Below are 14,617 nucleotides of genomic sequence, written 5' to 3' on the forward strand. Positions count from 1 at the left end.
ACCAGCCTACTGGCAGTTTTGTACTTCTCCTTTAACTATCTGAAAAGACATGTCCCGACTGCAGATTGATAACCAGACATAAGTTTTTTATATTTAAGTTTTTAAATAAATTTGGAAAAGCTATTGCTTGAGTAGATATACAATATTCTCTCAATATAAATGTACACATGGAAGTTATGTTGTAGAACGTTCTGCAACTGTCCTACTTAAGGCTGGTGGGCTCCAGCGCAAAATCTGGCTCTTAAGTTATAGTACTGGCCTTATATTGGCAAGGGAGACCTATGGACCCAGGGACAACCATACCCTTGGCACCCCTTACATCTCAACCTCTGGTCCCATTTATTTAAAGGAGCTTGTAGAAATCCACATGCTTTCTGCTTAAGCAACTCCATTTAGAAGAGTTACAGTATTTTCCTGCGTATAAGACTACTTTTATACCCCGGGGACCGTATGAAAGGCAGAGCAAACTGCAGGTGTCCGGGGTGTGGAAAAAGAGATACGGTAGAGTGGCGCTGTGCCCAGAAAAACACACCTCTCTCACCCGTCTGTCCCACCCTTATCCTAGCGCTATTACCGTACCTCCTTCTCTGCCTCTTAGACCTTACTACTTTCTGATTTTTTTTATTAATTTTTTTATTTGGTCTGCGTTGAAAGAGGGGTAGTCTTATACAACGAATACATCCCAAAGTCTATATTTTAACTGGAAAAGTTGGGGGTTGTCTTATAGGTCAGAAAATACGGTACATTTCTGCTTTAAAGACTGACTATTTTATTATGTTATATCACTTTAAATGTACTGTATATTGGGGACCTTAAAAATGTAAAGAGAAGAGACGACTTCTCTAGTTGCTTGTTTAGCTCTTATAGAGCCCTTCCTGTTTGCTCCAGTACAGTAGTAGGTCACATGCAAGTATCCTACATTCAGCATAGTAGTCTGACCTTTCAAATTTGAACTCAATATTAAGAAACCCATCTGATAGTATGGTCGCTTCCACTCTATTGCCGGCCCTTCATTAGTCAGAATGTAATAACTTTGTCTCCGAGAGAAGTTTAAAGGATTGTATCCTTGTAATGTCACATCAGATCTAAAGAACTTGTACTGCAACATTCTTACTTGTTATTTCTTCGGTATAACCCTAAGCTTTTATGAGCATAGTAAACAGCTTTACACAAGTATATGTGACATGCACACATAAACCAACATATTTAAACCAGATAAAGATAAAACACATTGAATATTTATGTTATTTGCCGTATTTGTTTGAAAATGTGAAATAAACAGTTTTAGATGGCAGATGGATGCATTCTTTTATTGCTAGTTTACTTGGGGCATTTAAGCTGGAAAATAATCTGTTGTATAACAGGCTAAAATGAATAAAATGTTGCTCATTAAACTCTCTCTCTCTTCTTCTTAGTGGCTAGCATCCAAAAGCTGCCGGCATCATCAGTGCTTACAGATATCACCTTCCCCATGAGAGGCAGGAAAGGCATGGTAGACTGGGCCAGGAACTCAGAGGACAAGGTGGTCATACCAAAAAGCATCTTTACTCCAATGCCATCTGGTACAAACCTTTAATGCATTTTAATAATAAAAGACAGTCTGTGAATATAATGAACTTGTAGACTGAATCTGAACACTTGTGAAAAGTTTTCATGTTTATTGAGTCTCAGTAGCAACAAGCAGTGGAAGACTAATAGCTTTTTTGGCTTTTGAACTGGATCCAATGATGTCACTGGGATGTTGGGATCCCGCTGTCAGTTTTAAAGTGTCGTTATAACTTTCAAAATCTAAAACAAAAGTAGATGTGATATAAAGCAAGTTTGCAATTTACATTTATAATTTTTTTGTTGTTGTTCTCATGCTGTAAAACAAAGCTGTACTTACCAGAAATCCAGGTCCAGTCTCCTGAAGGTAGATTTTTTGACTTGTGCTGGTTGAAAAAAACAGACTATAAACAGGAATTCGAGCCAGTACAGAGAGTCACGGCTCAATATATCCGTCAATTACATGACTGCCTTATCTGTGTGCTCTTAGATGACCTGGGAAACACTGGACTTCTTGTTTTCTGACTCTGAGAAAAAAAAGAGTCAGACAACAGGAAGTGCTGAATTCACCATGATAACTTAAAATAAAATATGAATGTAAATTTCAAACTTTATTTACATCACATCTACTGTTGATTGAGTTTTTGAAAGTCATAATGACAGGTACACGTTAAGCAGGATCCCATGGCATGAACAAGATGGGGGGGGGGGGATCTTACCACCAACAATGAAGCTATTAATGACTATTTATAACCTTTTTTAAATCATAACACAGAATATGATGGTTATTCTAAATTTAGTCTTTACTTCTTTTTTCCCCCTGGCTAAATCAAGTATATAACCCATGGACACCATAACCAACAATACTTGTTCCAGGGCCCCAGGGGCTTTTACTTTTAGATTGTCTTAGCTTATAATTACATTAAAAAGAAAAAACAACAGCACTCCATAGTGCCGTAGATCATTACAACCAAGAAGATGGGAGAGACTACAATGAAACTCTCACCTGGCTAGGTTGTCCAAAGGAAGAGGCACAACACTCAGTAGTGGATTCAGATAATGCATGAGCAGAAAAGTGATCGGAACTCCTGTCCAAAACGCAGTAAAAATAGTCCATGTTTAAACTCAAAGAGATTATTGGATAGAAATGTATATGTGGTGCTCACTTATGGGATAGATAGATATGGAACTCATCTTTGTGCAGTAGAAAAAATTTAAATTCATAAGGGCACTCACCATAAAAACTTGAACTTTATTGTAGCAAAATCTTTAAAGGCTCCATTCAGGGTGTAGCAGGCAGCGGGGACGCCAGTTACTCAAGACATTGCCTGCTAAACCCTGAATGGAGTTTTTAAAGATTTTGCTACAATAAAGTTCAAGTTTTTATGGTGAGTGCCCTTATGAATTTTTCTTTTTTCTACTTCATGAAGATGCCTTCAGATAATGGATCACAGCCACTCCCATTTAATCACACAGAATTCTCAAATATAGATACAACTCCTCCACTCCTAATCACCGGTTGGGCGCAGATCCAAAAAGTAAGACCGTTAAATAAAAGTAAGTTGCATTTTTTCAGAGAAGACTCTTCTTTTTCATGTAACACTTGAGAAAGAAGCCAGACCGGCTTCGAAACATGCTGTGTCTGAATAAATGCAACTTACCTTTATTTAATGGTTATACTTCGTCCGACACCTGTGATTTGGATTGGAGGGGTTGTATCTATATTTGAGAATTCTCTGTAATTCAGTGGGAATGGCTGCTGTCCATTATCTGAATACACCACTGAGTGCTGCGCCTCTTCCTTCACACCACCTAGCCAAGTGAGAGTTTCTTTGTAGTCTCTCCCACTCTTTTGGTTGTAATGATCTATGGTGCTATGGAAAGCTTTTTTTCTCTCTCTTCAATGTAATTATAGACAAAGACAATCTAAAAATAAATGCCCCTGGGGCCCCGGAGCAAGTAATGTTGGCTATGGTGTTCATGGGTATAAAGTAGGTTGGGGTCAGTCAAAAATATACTTGATTTAAAAAAAAACAAAAAAAAAACAAAAGGCTAAATTCGAAATAACCATCATATTCTGTGTTATTATTTATATTGGACCTGGAGCAAATGTTGCACCATAATAGTAATGACCTGGTCAAAAGACTAATGGAGTCTGAGACAAATGGGGTGTGGGCTGCAGACACCAGTCCCATAGGCCTAACTGTTCCTAAGATCCTAACAAAATTAATTGTATTTATGGATAAAAATTACGTTGATAATCTAGAAAAAAAAATATGCCCAAAATATGCTGAAAATATAAATTTACTGAAGGATGCCGGAAAAATAGAACAATGATTTATACATTTTTGACACAATGTGAAACTCCTACGTGTGGTAGGTTCACATGTCAGTACTGCTTTGTCTGAAGTAAAAAAGAAAAGCATCACTCTAAAATGTTCAAAGATCCATTAAACACAGAGACCTCTGAACTGCCATAGGGAGCAGATCTGTGTAGATGTTACAGTGTTGAACTACAGAGATGACATATATGATTTATTGCTTATGATACATTGCACTGTAACCCCTTAAATCTTTTATGCTGCAGCCTATTTAAGGGGTGTTTGTTATTGTTTTTGTATTTTGTTTTTTGCAAACACTGAAAACTGTCTATAGCCTATTTGTGATTATTATGTCTAATATAAAGTAATTCGAGAATTAAAGGATTTATTCAAGCTCACCTCTACCAAGTACTTTTCATTGTGTAGTGGAAGTGCTTGTTACCACAGATCTGCTCCCATTCAGCTCGATTGGAGCTGCAGTAATGTAGTGTTACCACTATATAATAAATGGTGCACAGCTTCCAGTCCTGTTCAATTTGTAGCATGGGGTGCCAAACAGCTGATCGGTGGAGGTGCAATCAGCTATTGTTGATCTATCCCCCCAAGCATAGGCCCTTAAAGAGACAGCTCCACTCTTGTCTCCAGCTTGGGCAGGGTTTTGCTGCTCAGTTCCATTGAAGTGAATGGAGCTTAATTACAAACCGCACCTGAACTGGAGACAAGAGTCGTGTTGTCTCTGAAAGAAAGTGGCCATGTTTTTGTAGCACTGGATAACCCCTTTAATTATTTAAACCCTGAAAATCCCTTTAATCTAGCCTGTGATTGGATTTTCTCTCTGAAGAAGTACAGTTCTACTATACTGTATTATGCCTCATATTATTATATTGTTTTCTAGCTTATTATTACTTATATGTGCAAATAAACTTCTGTGCGGAATTATTTCATATATATATATGAAGATGGCTGAACATAACAACATGTACCTACCTCCCTGGCTCCAGCGCAGGGGTCCTGCTTCAGCTGCTGATTAGCTGACAAGTCACGACCTGGATCCCCAATCAGACCAGGAAGTGGCTGGAGGACTGGGAACCGGAGCAGGGGATAGCGGACCCCAGCAATGGAGCCGGGGAAGTGGCTGCATGTTGTTATGTTCACCCACCATTTGGGGAAAAAATGGCCAATGTCGGACTTCCCCTTTAATCTCACCAGATGAGTTCCAATAACTAAAGCTTATACGCTATGCTGAAAAGGGGCATAGATAAATGAAATGTGAAATCACCAAATCCCCGAACTATAGAAGAAGCCAGGGTGTATTTTTCTCCCCTGAATTATCCCCTGATATAGAGGTGGAATTGTCATTGTGACACTAGGTGGCTTCTTCTCCACTAGTTTAGTACAAAGCACAGGTTTACATGGTGCACATGGTGAAGGGAATGGGGCCAGCAGGAGCCCCTCTACTATCAGACTTATAGCAGCTGCAGGTAGTGGATGTCTGCGACCCTCGCTGCTAAACAATTGCTAAACCAAAGGCTAGTAGAGTGCAATTGTAAAAGTTATGGCTTCTGCAGCTTGAACTTTAATACTGTTCAGTTTTACTTTGCTGCAACTAATTGCCAAAGAAAGAAAACCTTTAATTGGAATCCTCAGGTACCTAGGCAAAGAAAAACCTTATTGAATGGCGGCCAATTTACCACTTACATTTATACCAGTTGATGGAGTCACAGGGGGAGATTTATCAGACTGGTGTAAAGTGAAACTGGCTCAGTCGCCCCTAGCAACCAATCAGATTCCACCTTTCATTCCTCACAGACTCTTTGGAAAAACAAGGTAGGCTTTTAGAGGACCAGTGTCACCCAGTACTTCCTCAGCTGTTATCCTGCCCTATGAGTTTGCTGCTTTTAAAGGGGTTATCCAGCGCTACAAAAACATGACCACTTTTCCCCCTACTGTTGTCTCCAGTTCAGGTGCAGTTTGCAATTAAGCTTCATTTACTTCAATGGAACTGAGTTTTAAAACCCCACCCAAGCTGGAGACAACAGTAGGGGGAAAGTGGCCATGTTTTTGTAGCGCTGGATAACCCCTTTAACATTTCAATGCCCTTTGTCTTAAAGCGACTCTGTACCCACAATCTGACCCCCCCCCCCCAAACCACTTGAACCTTCAGATAGCTGCTTTTAATCCAAGATCTGTCCTGCCGTCCGTTCGGCAGGTGATGTAGTTATTGTCCTAATAAAATACTTTTAAACTGCCAGCCCCGTGCCCAATGTGAGTATCTGTGCCCTAACTTTGCACCACCCCTCCGTCCCTCCTCCCCACCCTCTTCATCATTAGGAATGCCACTAGAACATTTCCTCCATGCTGAACATTGCACAGGTCCTTAACGATCCAGCCCATGTGCTGGACGGACACAGGTGGGGAATAGGAGGCAATCTGCCTGGAGCATTCCCAATGATGAAGTGGGTGGGGAGAAGGGACAGAGAGGTTGTGCAAAGTTAGGGCACAGATACTCCCGTTTTGGCACGGGGCTGAAAGTTTAAAAGTATTTTTTTAGGACAATAACTGCATCACCTGCCAAACAGACCACAGGACAGATCTTGGATTAAAAGCAGCTATCCGAAGGTACAAGTGGTTTGGGGGGGTTAGATTGTGGGCACAGAGTCACCTTAAAGGAGGAGTCCAAATGTAGCAGTCGGCAGAGGGGAAATTAATTACAAGTAGGAACTTACCTCTCCGTGTCAGCGATGAGCGCTGGTACTGGCCTCGGGACCCCCATCGGAAGGCATTGTGAGGAAAAGTGTAGATCAAAGGGCGACACTCTGTAGGGTGATGGTAGATTCCAGCAATATGTAGACAACGGTACTCAGCACTCACCAGTTGGTCCAGTGATTTTATTCAGCGCAGGAATGCATCAATATTTACATATTGTAAATATTGATGAATTCCTGCACTAAATAAAATCACTGAACTGACTTGTGAGTGCTGAGTACCTTTGTCTACATATGACATCACCGGAGATCCTGGAGCCCGGCGGGGGTCCTGAGGCCAGTCCTGCCGCTCACCATGGGCACGGGAAGAGGTAAGTTTCTACTTAAAATTCCCACCTGACTTCTCCTTTAGGGTGCGTTCACACGTAACGGATCCGCAGCAGATTTCTCGCTGCAAATTCGCAGAGAGATCCACTGCGGATCCTTGCCCTGTACACCCTATGGGCAGACAAACTCGCAGCAGGATGGACATCCCGCTGCGGGTTTGTCAGCAGCCCGCCCCGCTAACCCCCCCCCCCTGCCGGAGCCTTCAGGGGTTCCCAGCACGTCCCGCCCCGACGCAGCGCACTGATTGGCTGAGTGGGATGTAAATACACTGGGAGCCCTGAAGGGGGAGGGGGGGTGGGCTGCTGACAAACTCGATGCGGGATGTCCATCCAGTTTGTCTGCTCATAGGGTGTACAGGGCTGGGATCTGCAGCGAGAAATCCGCTGTGGATCTGTTACATGTGAACCCAGCCTTAAGATGAGTGCTATGATCTATTATTTATGATGTGACGACTGAGACCAATCACTGCCTGAGATGGTGGCAAATAATCCATGTTGATGCCATATAACAATACAGCTGTGTTGTATTGGGATGTAACAATATGGCCGTGGCATTTTATAAGAATGATGATTTGTTGTCATGCATAGTACAAGGACAGAAGAGTAAATAGTGTGATACATATGTAAAGCAGATCCAGACTAACACACTGGAAATTAAACCCATGCTGCTATATGTAATAGTAAAGGTTAATTCATTGATTTACTATTAAATGCAAAGTAAAAAATAAGTTAATATCATTTTGTGTCTTTTAGAATTCGATGAATCTACAGTATATGTACTCGGAGCTGTATTCTATAAAAATTTAGGCCTTTTTTTACCTTCATTACGGTGAGTATTATGCTTGTTTCCTGAAGCTTATCAATGAATCCATTTCTTGTGGTATTGCTAGAAAAAGAAAAAAAATTATCTGATTTTACATAATATTCTTTCTGCACACAGTCCTTACTAGGCTGCAAACTGAAGCTCAGAAATAGAAATGTAGAAGGCTCAGGATGCTGAGAGTTCTGGGAAAGGCCACTAGGTGGCGAGCTGCCGTCCATACTGTACCGGTGCTCACATTTCCAGCACTACCTAGCAACCAGCATGCTTGCAGCAAGGATGCAGAGAAACAAAGTAACCCTTTGTAGGCATTGTGGATTTCTGTCTTCCTTTACTAATAAACCAAGGAATGAGATATCTGAAGTGTTAACTGTAATGTGTGATGGATCTTAGAAAGACTCCAGGACTCCAGGGGTGGAGGGGGGGAGGTCTGCTGACTATAGGCATTCTCTTTAATGAAAATGCATATAAAGATGCATTGCACCACACAAAAAGAGGTGTTTATGATATTATTAAGTAGATAGAAGTCGTAAAACATGTCGTCATAGGCCATAATCTTATGAAGCAATTCATTGTCTGAGATCAGAGCTTGCACTATTAATCTCACCTTAGCATATTGTGGCTGGATATTTTTTGGGTTAAAAACATAATTGGATTGCATCATGTGATATGAAAAGACCCCCTCGAAAACCATGGTAAAAATATGTTAACATAAATAATCCACTTTTTTTTGCAATTTGTGTACAAAAAAATCTATGTTATTACTATTTCTCCGTTGACCACTAGGTGTCCTATACATTGCTAAATAAATATACAATACTTTCCACTTCGTGCTGCAAATGTGTTGACAAAAATGATCAATGTTTAATGTTAAATGTGAAATTTTTAGGCTATGTTCACATGATATTTTTTTATGACAAGAACGGCAGTTGTTTGCGATTAAAACGACAGCAGTTCTTGTCATACAAAAAAATGCGTTGCATTAATATCAAAGCACACAGCGGCCGTTGTTCATACAATGTATTGAAAATCGGCCGTTGTGCATTGAAATCAATGCAATTTTCACTACAAAAATGGCCATTGTTCATGCATGGCGTGAACATAGCCTGAAGCTGTTAGATGACAATCGCCAGTGTGCATATGCATATCTTATTGTACGCACAGAATGCAGATATACTTTTTCCCAAATGGAGTTTTTCTCTGTGATTTAGGCAACTTGTTGAGTTCTAACCAATAAGATTGCACACTGATATATATATATACACATACACATATCTATCTATCTATTGTAAGCAACCAGCAGGAAGAATAGTGGAAGGTAGATATGTGCCAAGCAGGTTATTGTGCTCTGTGTGGAAGTTTCGGAGAGTTCAGGGTTGCCAGTCTGCTAGTACATCCCGGACTTTCCACATACCTGAATTACAGCAGGAGAGCTACAACGTATGTGCCACGGAGCTCCTGGGACTCTGTGGGGGAAAGACAGCAGTTCGTGGTCAGTAACAATAGGTTACTGACATTTGCTATTTAGTATAGCTGCTGTGCGGCTAAAATGGGCTGTCTTTCTTGGAACGGCTGTAGCGTGGGTGGGAGGCCATTCCCACGTTCCGGTCCAGGCTTTATTGGGTTTTTTAAAAGCCTCTGACTTGGTACATCAGGTGTGGAGAGACAACCTGCTGAGAGTGTTTGGGAGTCAGTTGATCCACAGTGAATCTGGCAGACAGGAGCTGAAGAGAAAAGCCCTGCAACCGAGCTGCTACAGACTTGCTGGTCTGAATGAGGACATAACTACACGGTGGTGTGTATATTCTTTCTGTTAATGTGCCTGAAAGGCAACCGCTTTGTGTTTGAAGATGGAATGGCTGATGTAAAAGCCTCATGCTGGACTATTTTTTTCTGGTTTGTTACCAATAAACATTTTTTGTTGCATCCAAAGCCTGCTTGTGCCTACCACTTGTGACGCTAATTCGCACAATATATATATTTAGCATATATATATTTATATATATATATAATCAGTTTTCCTCAGGACACAAGAAAAGTAAAGTTGATGTCAGAAAATTACTCGAGTACCGTTCTCCTTGCAGGCTAAGGCGCTGCTCCGGACTCTCAGAGCGTTCCCCATGCCCTGGATTTCCCCCTGCCTGCTGGGTGACGTCATGGTTAACCAACAACGTCCCTGGGTACCTGGGATGCCAAGGGGCCGCGTCACCGGCCAGGGAGCAGATTGTAGCAGCTGCTGCTAAATTCGTTTGACTGGCAGTTGTACCTGCCAGTCAGGTTGTCTTGCCTCAGATGTTCCTGGGGAGGGGACCATTCACCTTTAGGACCGTACCTCTGGTCTCCTATATAGTATGTGCTGGCCTGTAATGCATTGCCGGTTATCGAGCTTTGCCTCTTGCCTGCTTCTGTGCTTCTTGCTATTATCTTGCTACTCTGACCTTTCCTTGTTCTTTGACTATTCTTGTTTGCTGACAGCCCTGACCTATTCCTTTTGCCTCTGGACCTTGTTTTTGGATTTAGTTTCTGTCCTGCATTGCCCGTTAGTTGTGACCCGGACTGTTGACACTTTATTGTATTTGTACATCTTCCTGTCCAGTTACACACTGCCATTTCGAGCAGATTGCTGCAAGTAGGCAGGGACAGTGGGTGGGGCTCAGTTCGGGATCCACCGTATGTGTCCTTTCCCTGTCTTCGGAGTGTCTAGTCCTGACAGTGGGTCTGGGGTTCTGCTTCCAGAAAGAATAGAGCAATAGACGAGGTTCATTAAAATCGAAGTAATTGCTAGGCTTAAGCACATGTCTGGCATAATGACTAGCTCAGCATGACTTGTTTGGAATCATTTCAATGAGCCTGCACAGTGAGAAGATCTGTATATGGACATCAAGTAATCTAAATTGCTTGTCACCACGTGATACTACTTATTCACCTGCAAAGGCTGCTCCACCAGAAATGGCTGGGAGTCAGACCTACATCTATCAGTTTAAGGGGTTATCCAGCGCTACAAAAACATGGCCACTTTCCCCCCTCTCTTGTCTCCAGATTGGGTGGGGTTTCCAGTTCAGTTCCATTGAAGTAAATGGAGCTTAATTGTAAACCACACCTGAACTGGAGACAAAAGAGGAGGACAAGTGGCCATGCTTTTGTAGCACTGGATAACCCCTTTAATCACTGCAAAGTCTCCTTACATGTGCAGAGTATCCCTTACCATGTGCCCTTTAACCCCCTAAGGACCAGATTATAAATTTATAATGGTTTAAGCATGAGCACAGAAGCATAGTTGTATAATAAATAATATGTTTTTCGTTTACTTTTCTTTATATTTCCAATACATTTTTATCCTATTAAGGGATTAGCACTTTACCCCCTTTTTCACAAACTTTTATGCTCATATATTATGATCTCGGTTTCTTTTACACAGGCCACTGCTAGGGCAAGAACTTAATGTGCCCTACTTGCAGGTTTACTGAACAGCCTTTGGCTTCTCTCTAGCCCAATCAGGAGGGAAGAGGCAGGGCAGGACCAATCTTCATTGTCATTACCTGGGTATACTGGGGGAGATTTATCAAACATGGTGTGAAGTGAAACTGGCTCAGTTGCCCCTAGCAACCAATCAGATTCCACCTTTCATTTTCCAAAGAGTCTGTGAGGAATGAAAGGTGGAATCTGATTGGTTGCTAGGGGCAACTGGGCCAGTTTCACTTTACACCGTGTTTGATAAATCTCCCCCACTGGGTTTAGTTGTGAGGAGGTACAGTATAGAAGCTTTTAAGAAGAAGAAATTAGGTTAGTTTAGCGGTGTTTTGAATGAAGCCCTGACACCTGGTCCCTGTATACTAATCGTGCAGTGTCACATGCAAAAATACATATTCCTGTCAACTACAAGTAACTAGATGGAGCAGGGCTAAAGTTATAAGGACTGAACCACAGACGACATACACAGCGAAGTCTGAGTGGTCTTATGTCATTTTGTCATCAGAAAAATCATTCAGGGGGGAGGAAGCATACATGGCTGCTGTCAGTAAAAAAAGTTTGTTGTTATTCAACTTTACCTTTAATCCCATCCACATTTACAAACCCACTTGTCATATAAGGTTCAAATAATAACAAAAACACATTGGCCCAGATCTATCAAACTGTGTAAAAATAGAAACCCATAGCAACCAGTCACATCTCAGCTTTTAGCTCTAGTAAAATGAAAGCTGAGCTGTGATTGGCTGCTGTGGGCAGTTTGCACTAGGCTCTATTTCTTCACAGTTTGATAAATCTGGGCCTTACTAAATGTGTTTTAAAAGAAGATGCGACACACGGCACCAAGCTGGGACACATTTTGGTGCAATTTACAACTGCAGATTGATAAATCCGTCTCCACTACAACTCCCATCATGCCCAAACGTTACCCAGCCTATGTCTCTCCAGCTGCTGCTAAATTATACCTCTCATGAGGTGACAACATGCTCGAAGGAGTGAAGGACAGGTAACATGTATGTTGTCATTTTATTATTAATAAATATATATATATATTTATTTATTTTTTATATATAATATATTTTACAAAGAAACAAACAGGTTCACCTGTAGGAACAGGTTAAAATTTCTTCATAATTATTTTACTTATAGCTGCCTAAAATATACTTCCATTAGTGAACCTATGGGAAATAGAATTATAAATTGATACAGGACACGAAATCCCTTAGAAAGTCTAAGGGCCACATGTATCATCCGGCGAACGGATGATTTTCGGCGGAAAGTGCCGATTTGCGTATCATTTTATACGCAAATGGCCGATTTGAGAATAAAATATTCGCAAATCGGCACTTTCCGCCGAGTACGCCAGGGGGGCGGAAAGGGGGTGTGTAGTGGGCGTTCCGCCCAAATATACGCCGAAAACCTACTCCAGTTCTCAGCTGGCGTAGGTTTTCGGCGGTGCGCACCGGCGCGCACGGGATTTATGTAGAGGCAATACGCCTCTACATAAATCTCCGTAGCGCCGGAGCTGCGGGGGCATTTTTAAGTCCGGCATAAAAAACGCCGGACTTAATAAATGCCACCCTAATTGTTTATTTTTTTAAAATTTTGTATTATTTATTTATTTATTTATTTTATACTTTTAATAGTAACTTCTGAATTGGTTCTAATATTAGCCTACTATTATAGGAGACGGATGTACATTATTAGATCCTGGCACCCAACAATGGGTGATCTAAGCCACGAAACCATATCCCATTCATCAATCCCTTCTGATACACAGAACATTTTGTACTTTTGTCAGTCCTGTCAGGGAGGAGAATTGGGTGTCACTAGCCAGTGCAATTCATCAGCAGATAAGCTCTGCAATTGACTTAGCTCATTTATGTCTGTTGATTAGAGGAATAAGAATGGCGTATGTGTTGTGCATGGGGGCATACTTCTTTGTAAAATGCTTCAGACGCTAAATACTGGACTTTTATCAAATATTTTACTCTAGAGATGGTTATTGTACAGATGTTAGCAACTTCTCTGGGCAGGTTCTGCTTGCTCATAGTGACAATGGTCATCATTACTCTGAGGGGCCATTTGCACGACAGCAAAATCATTGCGCTACTGTACTGGCACATTGTTCCAGTACAGTAGCGCAAATATTTTAACAGTTTTTAAACATCACATCGTGTCCAGTAGCATAAATATTGAAACGGTTTTGGAGCTTCCAGCATCGTAATGAATGAGGATCCCGAGAGCTCTGAGGACCGGTCTGCAAAATATTGTCCATGCAAGAACAGTTTTTCGGGACATGTGAATGGCCTCTTAGGGGCCTATTCCACGGAGCGATTATCGCTCCGTGGAATAGAGACAACGATCATTGTTTATTTAGGTTCAAACCTAAAATCATTGGGCACTGACCGCGCATCGCTGCGTGGAATAGCAATGCTCGGTGGGCGGCCGACGATTTAAAAAGCACCATACCTTACCTAAGCTTGTAGCCGGTCTTCTCCTGCGCTCCTTCCTACTCCTGGTCCCGCGCGCAGCAGCAGCAGCTTCGGTGTCTTAGCTGACAGACCGCTTAGCCAATCACTGGGCGCAGCACTCCTGGCCAGTGATTGGCTGAGCGGTCTGTCAGCTCACACAGGCCGCACTGAAGCTGCTGCTGCGCGCAGGACCGGGAGGAAGAAGGAGTGCAGGAGAAGACCTGCAATATGTGTAGGTAATGTATGGTGTTTAAACAAGGGCTGCAAGGACATCGGTAACAATGTTCCTGCAGTTCTTTCTAAACGATTACCGGGCAGTGTAATAGGCCCAGTAAACGAGCGTGGATCTAGCAGATCAGCGCTCGTTTACATTATTGATTGGGGCCCCCATCGGTCCGTGGAATAGGACCCTTAGGCTGCTTTCACTCAAAATAATCTGTATTTGTCAGTATTAGTACACCAAAACCAGGAGTATTTCCATTAACCCCTTAGCGACCCATGACGTATCTGATACGTCATGGTGCCGCAGGGGGTGTTCAGAGCGGGGTCCCGCCGGGACCCCGCTCTGAACGGCACCGATCCCGGCTGCAATCTGCAGCCGGGCAGTGCCTCTATTAGCCGGCGCAGGTCCCGTTGCCGCGCCGGCTAATTAAGCCCTTCAATGCAGCTGTCAAACCTGACAGCTGCATTGAAGTGCTTTCCTCCGTGCATCCCTGGTGTCTAGTGGCACGGATCTCCCCCCCCGCGATGCGATCGCGGGGGGGAGATCCGTTCTTCTGCCCGTGCCGGGCCTCAGCGTCGGAATGACGCTGATCCCGGCTCGGCAATAGATTGCTGTGGCCTGCAGCAGGCCATAGCAATCTATGACCGATCTAATGGATCTTTGCTGTGTATATAC

At 42.3% G+C, this 14,617-nt stretch overlaps 1 protein-coding gene and 1 long non-coding RNA gene across 7 annotated transcripts in view; one reads left to right on the plus strand and one right to left on the minus strand.

The window, feature by feature from the left end:
• Positions 1–14,617, plus strand: part of ADGRB3 (adhesion G protein-coupled receptor B3) — a 669,464-nt gene that overhangs the window by 424,555 nt on the left and 230,292 nt on the right. For all 4 annotated transcript variants that reach the window (XM_069974585.1, XM_069974587.1, XM_069974586.1 and 1 more), the window contains 2 exons: positions 1,416–1,562; positions 7,711–7,786. In XM_069974585.1, coding sequence (XP_069830686.1) covers positions 1,416–1,562; positions 7,711–7,786 — 223 coding nt within the window. The remainder of the gene's footprint in view (positions 1–1,415; positions 1,563–7,710; positions 7,787–14,617) is intronic.
• On the minus strand, positions 1,335–11,902 carry LOC138795480 (uncharacterized). Of its 3 annotated transcripts, none has more exons than XR_011363616.1 (4): positions 11,827–11,902; positions 7,777–7,843; positions 1,886–1,931; positions 1,335–1,788 (listed from the first exon to the last, which is right to left on the minus strand). It is a non-coding gene; the product is annotated as an uncharacterized lncRNA (long non-coding RNA). The 3 variants fall into 3 exon arrangements; XR_011363617.1 differs by lacking the exon at positions 11,827–11,902 and adding an exon at positions 11,230–11,313; XR_011363618.1 differs by lacking the exon at positions 11,827–11,902 and adding an exon at positions 9,192–9,246.

Source organism: Dendropsophus ebraccatus, chromosome 6 (genome assembly GCF_027789765.1).
Source record: "Dendropsophus ebraccatus isolate aDenEbr1 chromosome 6, aDenEbr1.pat, whole genome shotgun sequence".
NCBI lineage: Eukaryota > Metazoa > Chordata > Amphibia > Anura > Hylidae > Dendropsophus > Dendropsophus ebraccatus.